Below are 21392 nucleotides of genomic sequence, written 5' to 3' on the forward strand. Positions count from 1 at the left end.
CAACACTAGTGATCCCACTGTCTGAGGGTATGGAGCTCCCGTCTACCCTAGCAGCCACTATAGTCAGGCTGCCTGAACGATTTACTGTCCAATCTCTTACTCAGTGACTCCTCCTGCTTTCTGGAAACTTAAGCAGGAATTTTCCTAAAGTGCCCACCCTCGGTGAGCTGTCATTACACAGCATTAACTCATCACTGCCTGTAACCCTGCTAGCAGACTCAACCTGACATCTGCACCCAAGACAGTGGCATCTAGTGGCTGTTTACAGGTACTGCAGCCCACAATGAATTATGCCAGGAACAAGCTCTATATCACTCAAGGCTTGATCCGGGCACTAAGTTCCCCCTTTACTCTACTGACTGGGCCACTAAAGCTAACCCCTTAGCTTGGTCTACCAACAGTTCAGAGAGGTCTGACTTCAGGAACACTTCCTTTAACTATCTCAGTACCAAGGGAAGGCTACGCCCTTCCCCACTATTACACAGTGGCAAAATGATTCTTTAAGGAAGAAAAAGCCTGTAGGGAAGCATCCAACCATTTGGAAACATCAGACTCCTTCTTAGTCATGTCAGTAAGGGTTTCTCAATAACAGAGTAATTTTGGATGAATTTCCGGTAAAAATTAGTAAAGCCCAGAAAATGTTGTAGAGCCTTCAGGTTCTCGGGACGTTCCGTATCAAGGACTGCACGGATCTTCTCTGGAGCCATCTGAAAACCCGAAGATGACAACAAGTACCCCAAAAACTACGCCTCCTGAACAGCGAAAACACATTTTTCCAGTTTGGCATAAAGTTTGTTATCCCTTAATATCTGGAGCACCTGCTTAACATGCCCCTGATGAGTCTCAAAATCAGGTGAGTAAACCAAAATATCGTCCAGATGGACCACCACAAACCTCCCCACCAAATAATGGAAAATATCATTTATGAAATGCTGGAATACTGCAGGTGCATTGGTCAAACCAAAAGGCATAACCAGACTCTGCAAATATCCTTCTGAGGTATTGAACCCTGTTTTCCATTCGTCCCCTTCTCTGATTCTAATCAGATTGTAGGCTCCCCTTAAATCCAACTTGGAGAATACCTTAGCTCCTACAACCTGGCTGAACAAATCAGGAATCAGAGGAAGAGGGTATGGATCATGGATGGTAATTAGATTTAATTCCCGGAAATCTAAACAGGGATGTAGACCGCCATCTTTTTTCTTCACAAAGAAGAACCCTGCCACCACGGGCGAAGATGAGGGTCTGATATGTCCTTTCTCCAGACTTTCCGCAATGAAATCCTTCATTGCTTGTCTCTTAGGGCTAGAAAGATTATACAGTCTGGATTTCGGGAGTTTAGCTCCGAGGGTCAGGTTAATAGGACAGTCATAAGCACGATGAAGAGGCAAATCCTGACACCCCCTCTCAGAAAAAAACTTCCTTAAAACCAGACAGAAAAGCAGGTAATATTTCTGTAGAGACAGTAGCAAGGGAAATATCTAAGCATTTCTCATGGCAGTAATCTCCCCATTCAATAATCTCCCTGGTTTGCCAATACACCAACAGATTATGTTTAACAAGCCAAGGAATACCCAAAACAATCGGTGTGGGAAGATTGTCCAGGACATAGGAACTGAACCCACCCTCAGTTTTACATTATGCACAATCTGAGTAAATGCTTTCTGTGGAAGTGGTGCCGAGTCAATGGCAAAAATGGAAATAGGTTCAGCTAAAGCACAGCAAGCAAGACCATGAGTTTTCACAAACTCAGCATCAACCATGCTGACTCCAGCTCCACTGTCAACAAACACAGAAATTTTCTTGGTTTTGCTCTCTAGCACCACCTCTGCTGACAGAAAAAAGCGGGAACAGCAGGTTGGTAACAAATGCATCCCTTGTTTATCCAACTCCAGACTACCAAGAGTTAATCAAGACTCCTTTTGTTTAGGTTTGCAGGACAGGTCCTAACAAAATGTCCCTTTTTGCGACAAAAAAATGCAAGCCTTTTTTCCTGCGAATCTCCGGGAAGATGTATGATGTAGAGACACACCCTAACTGCATGGGTTTTGGGTTCCTCCTCCTCCCCCAGTATTGGCTCAACCCCAGACCGCTCCCCCGGCAGATGTACACAACCCTGAAAAGAAGGCCCCTGAGAAGGTGGTCTCACCCATCTATCCCGAAGGCGTCTATCAATACGTATAGCCAATGACATGGCAGCCCCCAAGGACCCAGGAGTTTCATATACTGCCAAAGCATCTTTCAACCTTTCAGTAAGCCCCACACAAAATTGGCTTTTTAGGGCTGAGTCATTCCATTTGGAATCCGTTGCCCATCTACGGAATTACGAACTGTATGTTTCCACTGACCGAATCCCCTGCTGTAGGCGACGTAGCCTAGACTCAGCCAAGGTGACTCGGTCAGGGTCATCATAGATGAGGGCCAGAGCCCCGAAAAAGCCCTCCACAGACTGGAGACAAACCGAGTCCTGCGGTAAAGAAAATGCCCATGACTTAGGATCTCCCTGCAGTAGACGAAGTATTGCTCTTGCTAAAGCTTTCACAAGTAGTAAGGAATATCACCGGCACCTCCCTCTGAAACACAGCAGGTATTTATACATCCAGGCATGGTGTTAATTAGCCAGAGGGAGGTAGCCGCTGGGTCCTAGAGACAGCCTCTAAGAAGATGTCTGTAATGCCAAATGTAGAGATCTCCTGCAACCAACTGCAGGGCGACTGTCTGTCACCTCTGACACACCTGTGACAGTAGCATCTCCGGACTTGTCTCCCATCGAGCACATCTGGGACATCATTGGTCGGCAATTGCAAAGGGAGCTGCCAGCAGCGAATCCTGATGATTTGCTGCCCAAGTGTATTCAGCACGGCAGAACATTCCTCAGACAACCATCAATAACCTCTTTGATAGCAGCCGATGCTGTAATTGCGAGGATTTCTATCTTCATACTCAATACTGAATAAATCGAGATATTTTGATAATTTTGTTTCCATTTTTCCACTATTTGCATATCATTAACATGTCCATCCATCCTGTGATTTCCATAATTCTAAGACTTTTCATTTTTGCTGTTGCAACTTCAGTGTTAAGGATTACACTGTGTGCAGAATTATTAGGCAAGTTGTATTTTAGAGGATTATTTTTATTATTGATCAACAACTATGTTCTCAATCAACCTAGATTTGGAGGATATCTGTTTGTGCAGGTGACTATTACTGTGCAGAATTATTAGGCAACTTAATAAAAACCAAATATAATCCCATCTCACTTGTTTATTTTCACCAGGTAAACCAATATCAGTGCACACAATTTAGAAATAAACATTTCTGACATGCAAAAACAAAAACCAAAAAAATTAGTGATGAATATAGCCACCTTTCTTTATGATGACACTCAACAGCCTTCCATCCATATATTCTGTCAGTTGCTTGATCTGTTTTCGATCAACATTGCGTGCAGCAGCCACCACAGCCTCCCAGACACTGTTCCGAGAGGTGTACTGTTTTCCCTCCCTGTAGATCTCACATTTTATGATGGACCACAGGTTCTCTATGGGGTTCAGATCAGGTGAACAAGGGGGCCATGTCATTATTTTTTCTTTTAGAACTTTACTGGCCAGCCACGCTGTGAAGTAGTTGGATGCATGTGATGGAGCATTGTCCTGCATGAAAATCATGTTTTTCTTGAACAATATCGACTTCTTCCTGTACCACTGCTTGAAGAAGTTGTCTTCCAGAAATTGACAGTAGGTCTGGGAGTTGAGCTCCTCTCCATCCTCAACCCGAAAAGGTCCCACAAGTTCATCTTTGATGATACCAGCCCATACCAGTACCCCACCTCCACCTTGCTGGCGTCTGAGTCGGAGTGGAGCTCTCTGCCCTTTACTGATCCAGCCTCTGGCCCATCCATCTGGCCCATCAAGAGTCACTCTCATTTCATCAGTCCATAAAACCTTTGAAAAATCAGTCTTAAGATATTTCTTGGCCCATTCTTGACGTTTTATCTTATGTTTCTTGTTCATAGGTGGTCGTTTTTCAGCCTTCCTTACCTTGGCCATGTCCCTGAGTATCGCACACCTTGTGCTTTTTGATACTCCAGTAACGTTGCAGCTCTGAAATATGGCAAAACTGGTGGCGAATGGCATCTTGGCAGCTTCACGCTTGATTTTCCTCAATTCATGGGCAGTTATTTTGCGCCTTTTTTGGCCAACACGCTTCTTACGACCCTGTTGGCTATTTGCCATGATGATTGTTCGATGATCACGCTTCAAAAGTTTGGAAATTTCAAGACTGCTGCATCCCTCTACAAGACATCTCACAATTTTGGACTTTTCAGAGCCCGTCAAATCTCTCTTCTGACCCATTTTGCCAAAGGAAAGGAAGTTGCCTAATAATTAAGCACACCTTATATAGGGTGTTGATGTCATTAGTCAACACCCCTCCTCATTACAGAGATGCACATCACCAGATTTACTTAATTGGTAGTTGGCTCTCAAGCCTATGCAGCTTGGAGTAGGACAACATGTATAAAAAGTATCATGTGATCAAAATACTCATTTGCCTAATAATTCTGCACGTGGTGTATTTACAGGGCTATTCTCATCTCCAAGATCCTATCCCAATGTGGAGTAGGTGTAATAATAATAATATTAGCAAACACCTCCAATTAGAAATGTAGTATAGTTCTTCTGATTTGCTATGTTGCTTACCCCATGTGCAGGGCATTGCAGTAGCTTAGGTATCTTTGGTTACGACCACTCATATAGTGACAATTAGTTATTAGTGGTCATAACCATGGATATCTAAGATACTGCAATGCCATTCACATGGGGTACGTGTGGCACCCCAGGAGTCTGGTTTCCACAGTAATAGCAGTATTACGTCTGTGAGCAGGTGGGAGGTCTCCTGGGCAGGAATCCTAAGCATGCCACATCTCCTGCCCAGTCCTGGGAGGGGAAGAACTTCCCCTACATAAACTGGGGCTGAGGCAGGGTTAGAGAGAGGAGTTCCAGACAGAGACGGAGTCTGGTCTGGACACGCAGAAACAGGGACAGATAGACATCAGGAGCTCTGTAGGAGCCAAGGAGAAGCGCCAGGGGCTGGAGCCGTGCAGAGCTCGCCCTGGGAGAAGGTACTAAAACCGGACACAGGAGTCCGAGGCTGTGGGGACTAAGATATACCCAGCAGCAGAATCCATCCGGCAGGGGATTCCAGGTCCTCTGGCCATAAAAGCCCGGAGGCTCAGTCACAACGAAGGGACCAGCACCGCCATCCCGGAGCGGAGGCTAACAGGAGGCCCCAGGTCACCAGCCATACGGGTGAGCACCACACGGTATACCCAGGGACGTGGGCTACTTGTAACCGCTGAAAGCAGGGTAGCCAGGAAGGGTACAGACTAACGGGAAGGCCTACAACTCCACCTGGCCAGGGGAACTCCGGCTTACTCGCAGACTAACCAGGCCCCAACTACTAGCCAGTACTCCCGGGGGAATTTGCCTTGTACCATCAGTAAAGGCCCTGAACTGTACCCTCGCGTCTCCGTGCTTCCTTGTCGCACCGTTAGTGCTGGGACATCCACACCATCACTCCCAACATCACCCACATCCGCTGCCCTGAGGCCATACCTCTCCCGTTGGGGGTTATATCAACATTGCTGCACACCTATACCACCGGCCTCAGCGGTCTGCCCTGCAGCGGCGGTTTCATAACCGCATTCAACGGGTGGCGTAGTCGGACACTAATACCATCATACCAATAACTGCCACTTAGTTTGACCACCCTGGGCGCGGACCGGGTCACCGCCACACGAAGACTACTACCCCCATCGGATCCGGCTCCGGGTATCCCCCGCGCGCACGCGCGCCGCACTACAGCGCTGGCCCAGGGGGCGAGTCATACGCAACATAGCGAATCAGAAGAACTATAATACATTTCCTATTGGAGGATAGCAGTGCAGTCTGTGAGGAGGGAGGAGAACCTGTAATACTTATAAATTAGTAAGTGCCACAGTATCACATCCTAAACTTGTTAACATAAAGATAAAGTGGACAATCCCTTTAAGTTCCACATTCCTGTGCTAACCTGGTTGATCTTTTAATGTAGTAAATATTGCCCCATGTGCCAAAATCTAGTATTAAATGATCTTTGTCCGCTCTGATATTTACTCCCAGGTCATTAAACAGCAGAATTTCTTTGTATTCAGAGATTTCATTCTCCATTGACTTGAGGGTTAGTGGGCACAGTCACCTGTACTTGTACGGACCCGGAAGCATGCCGTTCACCCGGACACCGGTCATGCCAGCCACTTCTATGGTGTTTAGCATTCCTTCTATAACCTGTGATGGCGCCCGACCGCTGAGGTGTGACTGCGCGCTGGTGGAGACGATTAATCCTTTCTTTATAGAGCATTATTATGGCGTTGCAGCGCTCGGGTGATCACGTCCCGTCTATCACGCTGTGGTGAGTACAAACATTGACATAATCTCACATGTTTCAATGAACAACACAACTCAAGAAATACCAGCATTAAAAATACCATTCATGTCAGACACTTAACCTTTTGTACGTCTTTTTTAAATTTGTGGTGTTTTCTCTTAAACAAATGTCAAATGTTTTTTTTATTTAGCTATAGACATTGTGTCCTTAAAGGGATAGCCCACTTAAAGGGGTTGTCCACTACTACTATATTTCCCCATGTAAAATAATAACAGCTATTCTCACCTCCATTGCCATTCCAGTGATGTTGGCACCTGCTCTCCCGGGGCTTGCGTAACAATGTTATGTCACGTGAGCCCTGCAGCCACTCAGCGGCCACTTCGCTCTTCCCTCCTTTGGACATAACTGACATCCGGAGGAAGTCAGAGAACAGCAGCAGCAGCTTTCACTTCCTCTGGATGTCTGTTTCATCCTTAGGAACTGAGAGTGAAGCGGCAACAAGACTTAAAGGGGTATTCCCATCTGCAAGATGCTATCCCAATATGTAGTAGGTGTAATAATAATAATAATATTAGCAAATACCTCCAATTAAAAATGTACTATAGTTCTTTTAATTAGCTATGTCACTTACCCCATGTGCAGGGCATTGCAATAGCTTAGATATCCATGGTTACGACCACTAACAACTAACTGTCACTATATGAGTGGTAGTAATCATGGATACCTAAGGATAACCAAGCTACTGTAATGCCCTGCACATGGGGTAAGCAACATAGCAAATCAGAAGAATTATACCATGGAAGTTCTGTGGTATACGCTTAGTAGCTTGAAGGGACAATTTGTATCTTTACTTCTGGGGAACAAAAGAAAAAGGAAAACTGTTTTAGAATCAGTGGAGTCGCACCAATTGGAGGAGATACTGAGTTTAAGACCACGGCCCCACTATCAGTATTTGTGTTGGAATAATACATATTAATCTGTATGTGTATTGCAACAACTACTGTGCTGTTTCATATGTTGTGCATATTGTGAGGTTGTTAACAAAGTTTAGTTAAAAAAAAAAAAAACTCACACAGACAGGATGCCCCCTCCTTCTCTTTCTGTGTTGTTGTTATATGTCTTTGATTTCCTCATGCTGCAGTAACACCAGACTCCATGCTGTGCCTATGCTGGATATGAATAAACCTACATTCTGTGTTCTAAACTCTGGATGTCACGCGGATTAATCCTCTGCTAACAGGTTATGGGCCCAGATGTACCAGAGTCCCAGAGTCACAGATCCCCAAAACACAGAGGAAAGAAAAGAAAGAAAGACAGCAAACTGAGAAGAAGCAAATATGGCCACCAGCAGCAGCTCCATGAAATTTACAATGCCAAGTCTCACTAACCAGAATTATCAATCCTGGAAATTCAAAGTGAAAATGCTGCTGATAAGAGAAGGTACGTGGAAATACACACAGGAGCCTAAACCTGACCCAGTGCCACAGGAGTGGACAGAGATGGATCAGAAAGCACAAAGTACCATATCACTCAGTATAGATGATGACCAGATTGTGCATGTGTGTAAATGTAATACTGCAAAGGAAATGTGGGAGCAGTTGCAAAAGGTACATGAGAGGATAAATTTAAGCAATAAGCTCTATCTCATGAGAAAGCTGTGCCAGTCTAAGCTCCAGAAAGGCCAGGATATGCAGGATTACATAAGAAGTGTTCTGGAAGTTGTAGAACGCCTGAGAGGCATTGGGGAAGATTTAAAGGACTTTCATGTGGCCGCATTACTGCTTAGTGGCCTTCCAGAGAGCTATGATATGCTTGTAACCGCACTAGATGCGCGTCCAGATGATGAGCTTACACTGGAGTATGTCAGGGGGAAGCTCATAGATGAATATAAGCGAAAGGCAGAAGGTGTGAACAGTAGGATATGCAACACAGAATCTGCTTTACAGACACAAAACCTAACTGATAACAGGAAGCACATAAAAGAAACACGTGAATGTTTTGTTTGCAAGAAATCAGGACATTTGAAAGCTGACTGCAGAGTCTGGAAAGCTAGAATGAATCAGCTGAAAAAGCAAAGCAGTCATCAAAGGGTTAAAAGTGCTGTATCTGGAGAAAATGATTCTGTGAATACTGAAACAGCATTTACTGTCAGTGCAAATACATCAAAGCATGCATGGTGTATAGACTCTGGAGCAACTAGTCACATGACTAATAACAGAGACTTCTTTTCTAAGCTTGACCAAAGTAAATCAGAGAAAGTGATTATGGCTAATGGTCAGTACATGACTTCAGAAGGCATAGGAGATGGTTATATTGATTGTCAAATCTCACCAAAACAAAGCAGGAAGATCCCAGTAAAGGATATGCTGTATGTGCCTAGTCTTGAAAGTAATCTACTATCTGTGAAGAAACTCACAAAACAAGGAAATGAAGTTACATTTAAGCATGATAGCTGCATCATCTCAAAGGAAAGTCACACACTAGTAGAGGGAAACATCACAGATGAACTTTATCAGCTGAAATGCAAAGAGTGTGTGTATACAGCGCAACAAGAAGAGCATAAAAACTGTATTCATGTGTGGCATAGACATCTGGCACACAGAGACCCAGAAGCAATAAGAAAGTTAGTCCAAAAGCAACTAGCTGAGGATATTACAATTGATCTATGTAACCAGACAATGAAGTGTACTAGCTGCATCAAAGGGAAAATGTCTAGGAAAGCTTTTCCTAAGAGAATTAGTACAACAACAGAACAGCCACTAGATTTAATACACACAGATGTCTGTGGTCCAATGAGCACTCTGACTCCAGGGAAGAAGAGATATTTTCTCACATTTATTGATGATCATTCAAGATATACAGTTGTCCACCTGCTTCACAGCAAGAAGGAAGTTCCAGAGAAACCTGAAATATACCTAGCTGAAGTATATAATAAATTTGGAAGAATGCCAAAGATTCTACGTGCAGATAATGGGACTGAATATACAAGTAATGAGACACAGAGCATTTTAAAGAAAAATGGAATCCTATTTCAGACCACTGTACCGTACAACCCAGAGCAAAATTATGTCGCGGAAAGAAGGAACTGAACATTATGTGAAAGTGGAAGAAGCATGTTATTTGATGCAAATCTGCTCACAGCATATTGGGGTGAAGCAATCATGACAGCTTGCTATCTTCAGAACAGACTACCAGGTAAAGCTACAGAGAAAACTCCATTTGAGCAATGGAATAACAGAAAGCCAAAACTACATCACATAAGAATATTCGGAAGTAAAGCATTTGTACATGTTCCCAAAGAAAAGCGAACTAAGTGGGAATCTCACGCTAAGGAAGGTATCCTGGTAGGCTACAGCGAAACCCAGAAAGGTTATAGGATTCTACACCCAGAAACAAACAAGATCACAATAAGTAGAGATGTAGTGATTGATGAGAACTTTGTATCACCCAAGTTTTGTGACATCACGCCAGTAGTCCAGCTGAAGTCACAATTACAAGACAGCAACAAAGAGGATGTAGAGGTCTGGCTGGATTCTTCAACTAATGAAGGAACAACAGAAAAATCAGGTGAATCTGAAATCAGGAGATCGTCAAGATCAAACAAAGGTATACCAGCTACATTGTCAAGACACTACCTGAATCAGACCCGCAGTCATGGGATGAAATGCAAGCACTACCTGTCCATGAAAGAACAAAGTGGATCGATGCCGCTAATGAGGAAATCAAATCGCTTCATCAACTCCAAACTTGGAAACTCACCAAGCTACCACAGGGCAAAAAGGCAATCAAGTGCAAGTGGGTCTTCAAAACCAAATATGACTCTGAAGGTAAAGTCCACAGATTCAAAGCAAGGTTGGTCGCAAAAGGATATTCTCAAAAGTATGGCGAACATTACGATGCTACATTTGCTCCAGTCGCTAAACAGACCACGTTCAGAGCTTTGTTAGCTGTAGCTGCTGTACAAAAGATGTATGTCAGACATTTGGTTATAAAAACTGCCTTTCTAAATGGTGACATTGAGGAGGACTTATACATGACTCAACCTGAAGGTTATGTAAAAAGAGGTGAAGAGAATCTTGTTTGCAAACTACAAAAATCTCTCTATGGTCTTAAGCAATCAGCAAGAGCATGGAACACCAAGATGAATAAAGTCTTGTTGGAAGAAGGATTTAAAAGAGGTCAAGCAGATCCGTGCTTATATACAAAATATACAGATGGGAAGTGGATGTATATTCTCTTATATGTGGACGACGTGATTGTTGCTCATCAAGACGACGCAGAAATTGGAAAAATGACTGAAATTCTGAATCAGCACTTTGAAACAAAAGACCTTGGAAGTGTGACATATTATCTAGGAATCCAAATCCAGAGAGAGGAAGATGGAAGTTTTCTTCTAAACCAAAGTGCAAAAATTAATTTGATTCTGAATCAGTTTAAAATGTCAGAGGCCAAAGGTATATCAACCCCAATGGAACCATCCTACCTGAAGCTGGAAGGAGAAGATGACCTGTTGCCTAACAATGAGAAATATCGTCAGGCAGTGGGGGCACTTCTATACATATCAACTATGACTCGACCGGATATCACAACAACAGTTGGAATCCTTTGCAGATATGTGGAAAAACCGCGCCAAAGAGAGTGGAATGCTGTTAAGAGACTTCTCCGATATTTGAAAGAAACGCAAGATGTAAATTTAAAACTATCTGCAGCAGGAGATCTAGAACTTACCGGCTATGTAGATGCGGATTGGGCTGGTGATTCACGTGATCGTAAATCCACAAGTGGATACTTGTTTAAAGTTGGAGAAAGTTCAATCTCCTGGTCTAGTAGGAAACAAGTGTCTGTTGCCTTGTCATCTACAGAAGCGGAGTATGTGTCCGCAGCCTATGCAAGCCAGGAGGTTGTTTGGCTAAGACAATTGAAGGACGATCTTGGCAAACCGACAACTCAGCCGACGGTGATTTATGAGGACAACCAAGGATGCATTAAACTTGCATGCAGTGAAAAGATCAGTGCTAGAACCAAGCACATTGACGTCAGACATCATCATCTACGTGATTTGATAGATCGTGGCATAATTCAGTTTGTCTATTGTGAAACTGATAAGATGGTAGCTGACATTATGACAAAGCCATTGCCACGAGCTAGGTTCCAAGAATTGAGAACCACAATGGGACTAAGAGGATAAGTAGTTGTTGAGTGGGGGTGTTGGAATAATACATATTAATCTGTATGTGTATTGCAACAACTACTGTGCTGTTTCATATGTTGTGCATGTTGTGAGGTTGTTAACAAAGTTTAGTTAAAAAAAAACAAAAACTCACACAGACAGGATGCCCCCTCCTTCTCTTCCTGTGTTGTTGTTACATGTCTTTGATTTCCTCATGCTGCAGCAACACCAGACTCCATGCTGTGCCTATGCTGGATATGAATAAATCTACATTCTGTGTTCTAAACTCTGGATGTCACGCGGATTAATCCTCTGCTAACAATTTGGTCAGTATTTTTTCTCAGGCGTGGGAGACAAAACCAGGTGAGGAACAATCATAGAAAAGGTATAATAGAAACAAGTCACCAATTCTGCATGTATCACCCACTCCTGGTTTTGGCTCCCACTCCTGAGAAAACCGAATACTGACCAAATACTGATAGTGGTGCCGTGGCCTAAATTAAAAATCCAGTGATAGGTCCTCTTTACGTTTGTCCCTTTTTAAGTCTCCTTTCATATAATAAATACCTTTTAATAACTGTTAGGAATACAGTCTACAACCATTTTATATGTGAATAAAAAAGTGTATTACTCTCTATGGGTAATAATGTGTATAAAATTATGTTTTTGATACACAGCCAATATGCTTCATATCAGAAGTTGTCTGCCGTGATGGTATATTACTTTTTGTAAAACCTCATTCAAACATCCCTAATGCATACACAGTTTAGTGCCCCCTATTAAGACGGAGACCCTTAGGACCCTGAGTACCAAATTTATATTACCATATGGCAGTGATCTAACTTTGATTTACTAGCATTGTGTGCCATTCGCATCTTGCAGACATAGTACCTGCACTAAAATGTGATTGCATTACAATAATTGAAATGAGGCATGAGTAATTTTAGAGTTATACCCATCAGGATCCACTTCTTTCCCCCCTGACTTTGAGCTATACGTTTTTTTTATCCAGCTTTTACGGTTCTTTCCTGTCATGTCTCAGCAGAACAGTACTGCCCTCTAGAGGTGAGATATGGGGTCATGTAGTTGCAAAGTAATGAATGAACTTAACTTGATTTCTCATAAAATAGACACACAGTCGTGTGAATGTGTGCAGCATGTCAAATCTCCATTTTTTTAAGATATGTGGATGTATCGACTTTTGATCTTTATTTACACAGAATATAAAGGTAAATGTGATGTTATTAAACAGAGGCAATAAATTCACTTTAGAATGATTTATCCAACAAAACAAAATGGACATGGCATTTCCTTCGTTTGAAAAAGTAACTAGAGCTCTTATATCTGATATTTCCTTATGGTGGAAACAAACTCTAGCAGGATTCCTACAAGTGTCTGGACATTCTAGAACACTTTTCTTTTTTACAGCCAGTCAAAATAATGCTATTTTTTCTGGTTAAATGACAGCGACTATGACTGCAACTAAAAGAGCCCCATTATAGTCAATGGGGTTTGTCAATCACCATTTCTGTCTGTTGTTAACCAGATGTGCACTACCTCTTTTATTATGGACCAACAAAACGTAAGTGTGACGCCCCTGCGGGTTCAGTCGCCACAGAGGTACTGCATCTCACCCAGAGGTGTGGTACCCCACTCTCAGGTAAGGATAGAGTGCTGCCCGGGACCCTAACACCTGCATCCAACACATGCACTTCACTGGGGGCAGGGCGAGATTGCTCCTAAGGGAGAGCACAGTCCCTGGTCCCTGGCTGGAGTGGAGGGGAACCAAGTGTAGTGGGTGTGGGTGGAGGACGTAAAACAGGGGAGCACTTCAGTAGCTGTATAAAAAAGGAAACCATCTTGAGTTCAGTCAGAGAAGGAGAAGTGAAAGGAGCAGAGGCTCTGCAGGAGCTCTGCTCAGGAGGCGGGCCTGGCCCGAGAGGCCCAGGATTGAGAGAGGAGAGGGAGCAGGAGGAAGGCTCCAAGAACAGAAGGGATCCCAGGGGTACGGAAAGTGCTGGAGGCCACCTGTACGCCCTAATCTGCCAGGTGGTGGAGGGATCGAGCCGCAGAGGGGACCGGCCCCTAAACTAGTGGAGAACTACAAGGCTCAGCTAGGAACCGGAGGATGCTGTACTTGCAAGGTGCAGTGGCCACATCCGCAATTATATCGCCGAGAAGGTGGCCATAGAGGGTCCAGGGGACTGCAGGTCGCCCGACAAGACCTGAGGCTACCGGATTGGGACACTGATTGTGAGGCGTGGGCCAGGAGGGCGATAGGTCCTGTCAGGCACTCTTGAACTACCTGAGGGATTGCTGAACCCCTGCCTGGTGAACGCAGCACGTCGTGGGAGGTTGTAGTCCGGAACCTGGAACCTGAGGAACTTATCAACTGTGAGTAAACTCGGAAGACTGCACCCCACTGTCTCTGTGATTATTGCTGCGCCATCAACCCCTGCACTACAACGCCCAGCATCACCTATAACATCTACACTGCCCTGGAGCTAAGCTCTACCTGTGGAGAGCCACACCAGCTTTGCTGCACTAACATCAGCTCCAGAGGACCTGCTCCGCAGCGGCGGCTCCACATAGCCGCATACCACAGGTGGCGTCACAAACTATTTATATATAAACTATAAAAATCCCCTGTAAATAATTCCCCTTTTGATTGACCGCCCTGGGTCACAGATCGGGTCACCGCCACTGTGACATCTCCCCTAGCAACAACCGGCCCGGCACCGAGTACCCCACGGCCCAGGGGGCGCATCATAAGCACCAGCAGATACTGTAATCTACATGGCTGCAATAGTTTTGTGTCTGTTCTAGCACAACCAGTTAAGAAATGAGAAATTTTAAATCGTGACAATTCCCGTTCCAGCCCTAGATCAGGCTGCGCTATAGGATACTGTTTTTTTTCTTCCTCTTTGTCCAGGGGCCATTGTTTCAGAAGCCCTGTTTCTTAACTGGGTGGTAATGGCTGGAATTTAGACATGATGTTTTTTTCTGAATAGCAAAGGTTTCATCCTTGTACATATGCCACACATATCTCATTTGTGCAAATTATTGCTGATGATAGACACATGAACATTGACATCAATAACTTGTACCTCTAAATGTTAGTTATAATGAATGGTGTGAATAAGGTTTTTGAAAACTGCATCCACTTGAGTGGCGCAGTACTTATGTTCTGGTTCACTGCAATGGGCATGATTGGAAATGATTATGTAAGAAGTGGTCAAGAAGTCCCCTTAAAGTAACAATCGGGAACTTGCTGATCAAACAAATGACTTTACACTTGCACTCAACAGTGGCACAATATGCTTAATAGTTATAGTTCACAATGAAGAGTACAATATGCTTGATGGTTATAGTTCACAATGAAGGGCACAATATCCTTGATGGTTATAGTTCACAATGAAGGGAACAATATGTTTGATGGCTACAATTCATAATGAAGGGAACAATGTGCTTGATGGTTACAATTCCCAATGAAGGGAACAATATGCTTGATGGTTACAATTCACAATGAAGGAAACAATATGCTTGATGGTGGCAGGTTACAATGAAGAGTACAATATGCATGATGGTTACAGTTCAGTGAAGGGCACAATATGCTTGATGGTTATAGTTCACAATTAAGGGCACAATATGTTTGATGGCTACAATTCACAATGAAGGGAACAATGTGCTTGATGGTTACAATTCCCAATGAAGGGAACAATATGCTTGATGGTTACAATTCACAATGAAGGGAACAACATGCTTGATGGTGGCAGGTTACAATGAAGGGAATAATGTGCTTGATGGTTATAGTTCACAATGAAGGGCACAATATGCTTGATGATTACAGTTCACAATGAAGGGCGCAATATTCTTGATGGTTATAGTTCACAATGAAGGGCACAATATCCTTGATGGTTATAGTTCACAATGAAGGGAACAATGTGCTTGATGGTTACAATTCCCAATGAAGGGAACAAGATGCATGATGGTGGCAGGTTACAATGAAGAGTACAATATGCATGATGGTTACAGTTCACAATGAAGAGCACAATATGGTTGATGGTTACAGTTCACAATGAAGAGCACAGTATGGTCAATGGTTACAGTTCACAATGAAGAGCACAGTATGCTTGATGGTTATAAAATGCTTTAAGTAGCATGGATTGGGTTCTTGGCAGTTTATGGGCTTTGCATGGGACAGAATGTGCATTTACTTCATACTAGTCGACTGTATCTTCTCAAGGACAGTGTTAACTCTGCAGAGACAATCTTAGTCAAAACAGGTTAACTTCAACTTGGGTCTCTACTCTATGTATTCTTTGAAACCAACTTTGCCACATTTCCACAGGGTCCTCTTCACTCACTTAGGCCTCCAGCCCACCAACGATAACAAGATGGACAAGTCACGGTCTCATGCACAAAGGCCATCAGGTTCTTAAGGCATGCTCCCTCATATTCCTTTTTTACCACCTGTTGCCAGCATTGTGTTGTATTGGGTCAGCTCCACAAGGCATACCCACAGCACGGCTGGACTCTTCCTAGGCCTTTGCTGCCATTGCCCCTCCTCCTATTAACTGGCAGTCAGAAAACTCTCATGCCCGCTGTCAGCCACCATGACATGGCACTTTGAAGCCCATCCGCCTGCGAATCCTCTTACTAAATGGAGGAACAAAATAACCAAGACGTACAAATCATCATATATACATTGCTTTTATAGTATATACATCGACTAAGCAATATAATGCAAATAAACATGTCATTAAAGGGAACATGTCCCATTAAAATTGCAGTCTGTTCTGTGGGATCAGCAGGAGGAGCTGAACAGATTGATTGTATAGTAAGAGATTAGCGTACTAATTTAAATTACTGCTTCCTCTGGGCTTAAGAGTCCGGTGGGCGGTCTTATTTGTGATTGGCAAATATTGTATAGATGTAATTACAGAGATACTGTCAATCAGTGAGTAAAAACTCTCTATGGACTCTTTACCCCAGAATACGTAAGAATTTGAATAAAAAAACTATAGTGAACTGATAAATTGGATTGTCACAGTGCCCCATAAGTGCCAGCCAAACAGTTGTATAAGTGGCACCTGTCATTTGGGAGTATAGACCAGCACAATAGGTGCTATATCTACAATGCAGGCACACCAGTCATTTGGGAGGTGTAGACCAGCACAATAGGTACTATATCTTTAATGCAGACACACCGGTCATTTGGGAGTGTAGACCAGCACAATAGGTACTATATCTTTAATGCAGACACACCGGTCATTTGGGAGTGTAGACCAGCACAATAGGTGCTATACAGTGCCTACAAGTAGTATTCAACCCCCTGCAGATTTAGCTGGTTGACACATGCGGAATTAACTTGGCATTGTGACATTTGTACTGTAGATCAGCCTGGAAGTGGGAAATGCACTGCAGCAATTTTTTTTTTTTTTTTTTAAACGTTAAAAGTTAATTCAGCGTGTCATTTATTATTCAACCTCTCAAACCACAAGAATTCTGTTTGGTCCCCCTAAAGTATTAAGAAGTAGTTCAGGCACCAAGAATAATGAGCTTCACATGTGTGGATTAAAGATCTCTTTTGCCAGCCTTTTCTGACTATTTAAGACCCTCCCCAAACTTGTGAACAGCACTCAGACATGGTCAACATGGGAAAGACAAAGGAGCATTCCAAGGCCATCAGAGACAAGATCGTGGAGGGTCACAAGGCTGGCAAGGGGTACAAAACCCTTTCCAAGGAGTTGGGCCAACCTGTCTCCACTGTTGGGAGCATCATCCGTAAGTGGAAGGCTTATGGAACTACTGTTAGCCTTCCACGGCCTGGACAGCCTTTGAAAGTGTCCTCCCGTGCCGAGGCCAGGCTTGTCCGAAGAGTCAAGGCTAACCCAAGGACAACAAGGAAGGAGCTCCGGGAAGATCTCATGGCAGTGGGGACCTTGGTTTCAGTCAATACCATAAGTAATGTACTCCACCGCAATGGTCTCCGTTCCAGACGAGCCTGTATGGTACCTTTACTTTCAAAGCGTCATGTCAAGGCTCGTCTACAGTTTGCTCATGATCACTTGGAGGACTCTGAGACAGACTGGTTCAAGGTTCTATGGTCTGATGAGACCAAGATCGAGATCTTTGGTGCCAACCACACACGTGACGTTTGGAGACTGGATGGCACTGCATACGACCCCAAGAATACCATCCCTACAGTCAAGCATGGTGGTGGCAGCATCATGCTGTGGGGCTGTTTCTCAGCCAAGGGGCCTGGCCATCTGGTCCGCATCCATGGGAAGATGGATAGCACGGCCTACCTGGAGATTTTGGCTAAGAACCTCCGCTCCTCCATCAAGGATCTTAAGATGGGTCGTAATTTCATCTTCCAACAAGACAATGACCCAAAGCACACAGCCAAGAAAACCAAGGCCTGGTTCAAGAGGGAAAAAGTCAAGGTGTTGGAGTGGCCTAGTCAGTCTCCTGACCTTAACCCAATTGAAAACTTGTGGAAGGAGCTCAAGAATAAAGTCCACATGAGACACCCAAAGAACCTAGATAACTTGGAGAAGATCTGCATGGAGGAGTGGGCCAAGATAACTCCACAGACCTGTGCCGGCCTGATCAGGTCTTATAAAAGACGATTATTAGCTGTAATTGCAAACAAGGGTTATTCCACAAAATATTAAACATAGTGGTTGTATAATAATTGACCCACACTTTTATGTTTAAAATTTAATACAATTCAACTGAGCAACATAACTTTTTGGTTTGTAAGATTTATGCTTCTGTTCATAAAACCTACTCTCGTTTGCAGTTTGAAGGCTCTAACTTATTTGCATCTTATCAAACCAGCTAAATCTGCAGGGGGTTGAATACTACTTGTAGGCACTGTATCTACAATGCAGGCACACCAGTCATTTGGGAGGTGTATACCAGCACAATAGGTACTATATCTTTAATGCAGACACACCGGTCATTTGGGAGGTGTAGACCAGCCCAATAGGTACTATATCTTTAATGCAAACACACCTGTCATTTGGGAGGTGTAGACCAGCACAATAGGTACTATATCTACAATGCAGGCATACTTGTCATTTGGGAGGTGTAGACCAGCACAATAGGTGCTATATCTACAATGCAGACACAACGGTCATTTGGGAGGTGTAAACCAGCATAATAGGTGCTATATCTACAATGCAGGCATACTTGTCATTTGGGAGGTGTAGACCAGCACAATAGGTACTATATCTTTAATGCAGACACACCTGTCATTTGGGAGTGTAGACCAGCACAATAGGTACTATATCTTTAATGCAAACACACCTGCCATTTGGGAGGTGTAGACCAGCACAATAGGTACTGTATCTTTAATGAAAGCACACCTGAGAGGAAGGAGAAGTACGGCAAAAATAAAGGACCATGTGAGACCTTGAGGTAGATGAAATGCGAGGAACATAGACAGACAAGTTGCGTATGTGACAGACGGTGCAGGGGAAGGCTGAATGAGACTTTGTCAGAGAATTGGGAACAGGAGGGATTGGAGAGAGGAGGGGGCTGCTGGAACAGGAGTAGGAGGGAGGGATGAGGCAGCGGCTGTCCCCTTCTGATAACATAATCTGCAGCATAAGATAGACCCTTGGACTTGGGTGTTTAGCTGTAGTGACATGGTACTGGGAGCACAGTGAGAACAGCACTGAACGTTCAGCTGGCACAGAGTAGTTTGGCCATGGGCAGCATCACTAAGGAGCATAACCTGGGTACCGATGGGCGCCAGCCGCATGACCACTGTCTCAGCTCCGCCGACACCAGTGGTATGGATTTACGGACACTGAAGAAAGATTACCACCACAGGTGAGTGCCAGGGTGGGCAATGTGTTCCTATTACTGAGGACAAGATGGACCAAGTGGTCTTCTTCTGCCGTCAGACTTCAATGTTTCTAAAATGACCATCGATATGACGATAGCCAATCTGCCCGACGTGTGGGCACAGGGATAGCCATGTGTCCAGTGTGACAAAATGGAATATTTTGGTTGCTGGTCATCATCATAGTTGAAATGTATAGATACCCATTTTTTTCATTAATTTCAATGTAAGGTCTATAGTCTTCCAGTGCCATGAGCTCGTTGGATGCCATTTTTTATTTTGTCCACTATAAGGGGAATCCCATAGAGGCGAACCCCTCGATCTCGAATGGGTACCATCCTGATATTTTCCTCTTGGGGAAAGAATAACCATAAAATGTATACCTGTTGGATTCTTTGTTTCCCCAGGGAAGAGTAATGGAGGTGTCTAGTAGCATCTTACCTCCCATCATTCATAGAAATAACATACCTGTTTGGTAGATAGTGTGCTTATAAATGCTAGATAGAGCTTACAAATGCTGCTCAGGAGCTGGAGCTCCGATGCTCCAGAGGCAAAGTTCAATCATCAGGAGTTCACTATCTCTAGGCAATCAGGAATCCAGGAGGCAGGAGAGAGGTGTGCTCCTGAAGATTAATCTTCAGAAAACTCTAGTTTTCCCAAATATCTTCAATATGTTGTATATTGGCTGAATGCTTGTTCTGCCAACTGCTATTTTTCCAGACCCCTAGTGTACACATGCACACTCAATCCGGCTGAGCGATGGAGACAAGGGAATACACCATTTCCCATAGTACTTTCTTTTGTCCTATGAGAGAAAAGGATGGGGCATGTTGAAGTCAACACATCTCCATACACATTAGATGGTTGGCTGATCCCGACCATCTAATGGTCCTCCATTGGTACAGTGATGGACAAATTGCTTCGGTATGTATTGGGCTCACTTGATCCAATCAAAATCAGATGCAGGTTTTACATTATGACCAATATTCCCTATAGCATTGTGTATGCATCCAATTCATTAGCAAAGTGATTTGCTTGGATTAGCCCAAGAGGTTGCTTTCTGAATCTTCTGATTTGTCCTCTGATCAGATCTAGTGGTTGATGTTATTTGTAGAATAAACAAACAAAAGTAAATCTTGAAGGTTTTTTTTCCCAAAATTTAAAGAAAAGCATTCATTCTGATCACTGGAGATTGCTGGGATCTCCTATGTTCTCAAGAACAGGGTTGTGCAGAGCCCCATCTGACTGGAGCGGAGGTCAACCATGCCTACTACTGCTTCATTCATTGCCTATGGGACTGCCAGAAATAGAAGAACGCTGTGCATGAATTTCTCTTGACGCCCCATAGACAAACAGTAGAGCAGAGGTAATCCAAGGGGTCACAATGTGATTCCATTTCCCTGTATTGCGCTGACATGTAGCAGCAGCACAGTGATCTTTACGATATTTAGGCCTTATTTGGATACCTGTGATTTGCATACGCAAATCTGTCTGTCTTTTGGAGGATAGAACTCGTGCTCATTTTGGTCTATGGGCATGTTCACATGTCCGAGTTTTTTGGGGACCAAGTTTCAACAAAAATAGGAAATAACGAGACAAGTTCGTGTTTTATCATAGATTAACTTTGCCTATTTAAATCAATGATTGTGATAAAAACAGGAAGGACACGGTTGCTACATGGACCAAAAATCGGGTTCAGATCACTGATGAAAAACGGTCATTTTTTGCTCGTATGCAAAATAAAAAAGGACGTCTAAATGAGATTATATGAAAGCATAATTCCTTAAGCCAGTCGTCTGCAGACGGGTACAGGAGCCATCTGTCACTAATTAGCACTGTCTCTTCTGTACAACAGAGGCAAAACTAGTGCTTGCTCCACGGTGCGTGTTGTCCATGTGCAGTCTGTCGCACACTGACCAAAAATGCGTCTGTGTGA

The 21392-nt window shown here is 43.6% G+C and overlaps 1 protein-coding gene across 3 annotated transcripts in view; it reads left to right on the forward strand.

Annotated features, from left to right (window-relative positions):
* The first annotated feature begins 6199 nt into the window (after nt 1-6199).
* LOC141166784 (cytosolic purine 5'-nucleotidase-like) overlaps nt 6200-21392 on the forward strand; it is a 78673-nt gene continuing 63480 nt past the window's right edge. The window contains exon 1 of one of the 3 annotated variants that reach the window (XM_073653810.1): nt 6200-6452. In XM_073653810.1, coding sequence (XP_073509911.1) covers nt 6406-6452 — 47 coding nt within the window. In that variant the 5' untranslated portion in view covers nt 6200-6405. Of the gene's footprint in view, nt 6453-12541; nt 12664-18855; nt 19444-21392 lie in introns of those variants that run through there. The other 2 variants (XM_073653811.1, XM_073653809.1) reach the window with 2 other exon arrangements.

Source organism: Phyllobates terribilis, unplaced genomic scaffold (genome assembly GCF_046119375.1).
Source record: "Phyllobates terribilis strain yellow unplaced genomic scaffold, ASM4611937v1 Scaffold_11__3_contigs__length_659146591, whole genome shotgun sequence".
Lineage (NCBI taxonomy): Eukaryota > Metazoa > Chordata > Amphibia > Anura > Dendrobatidae > Phyllobates > Phyllobates terribilis.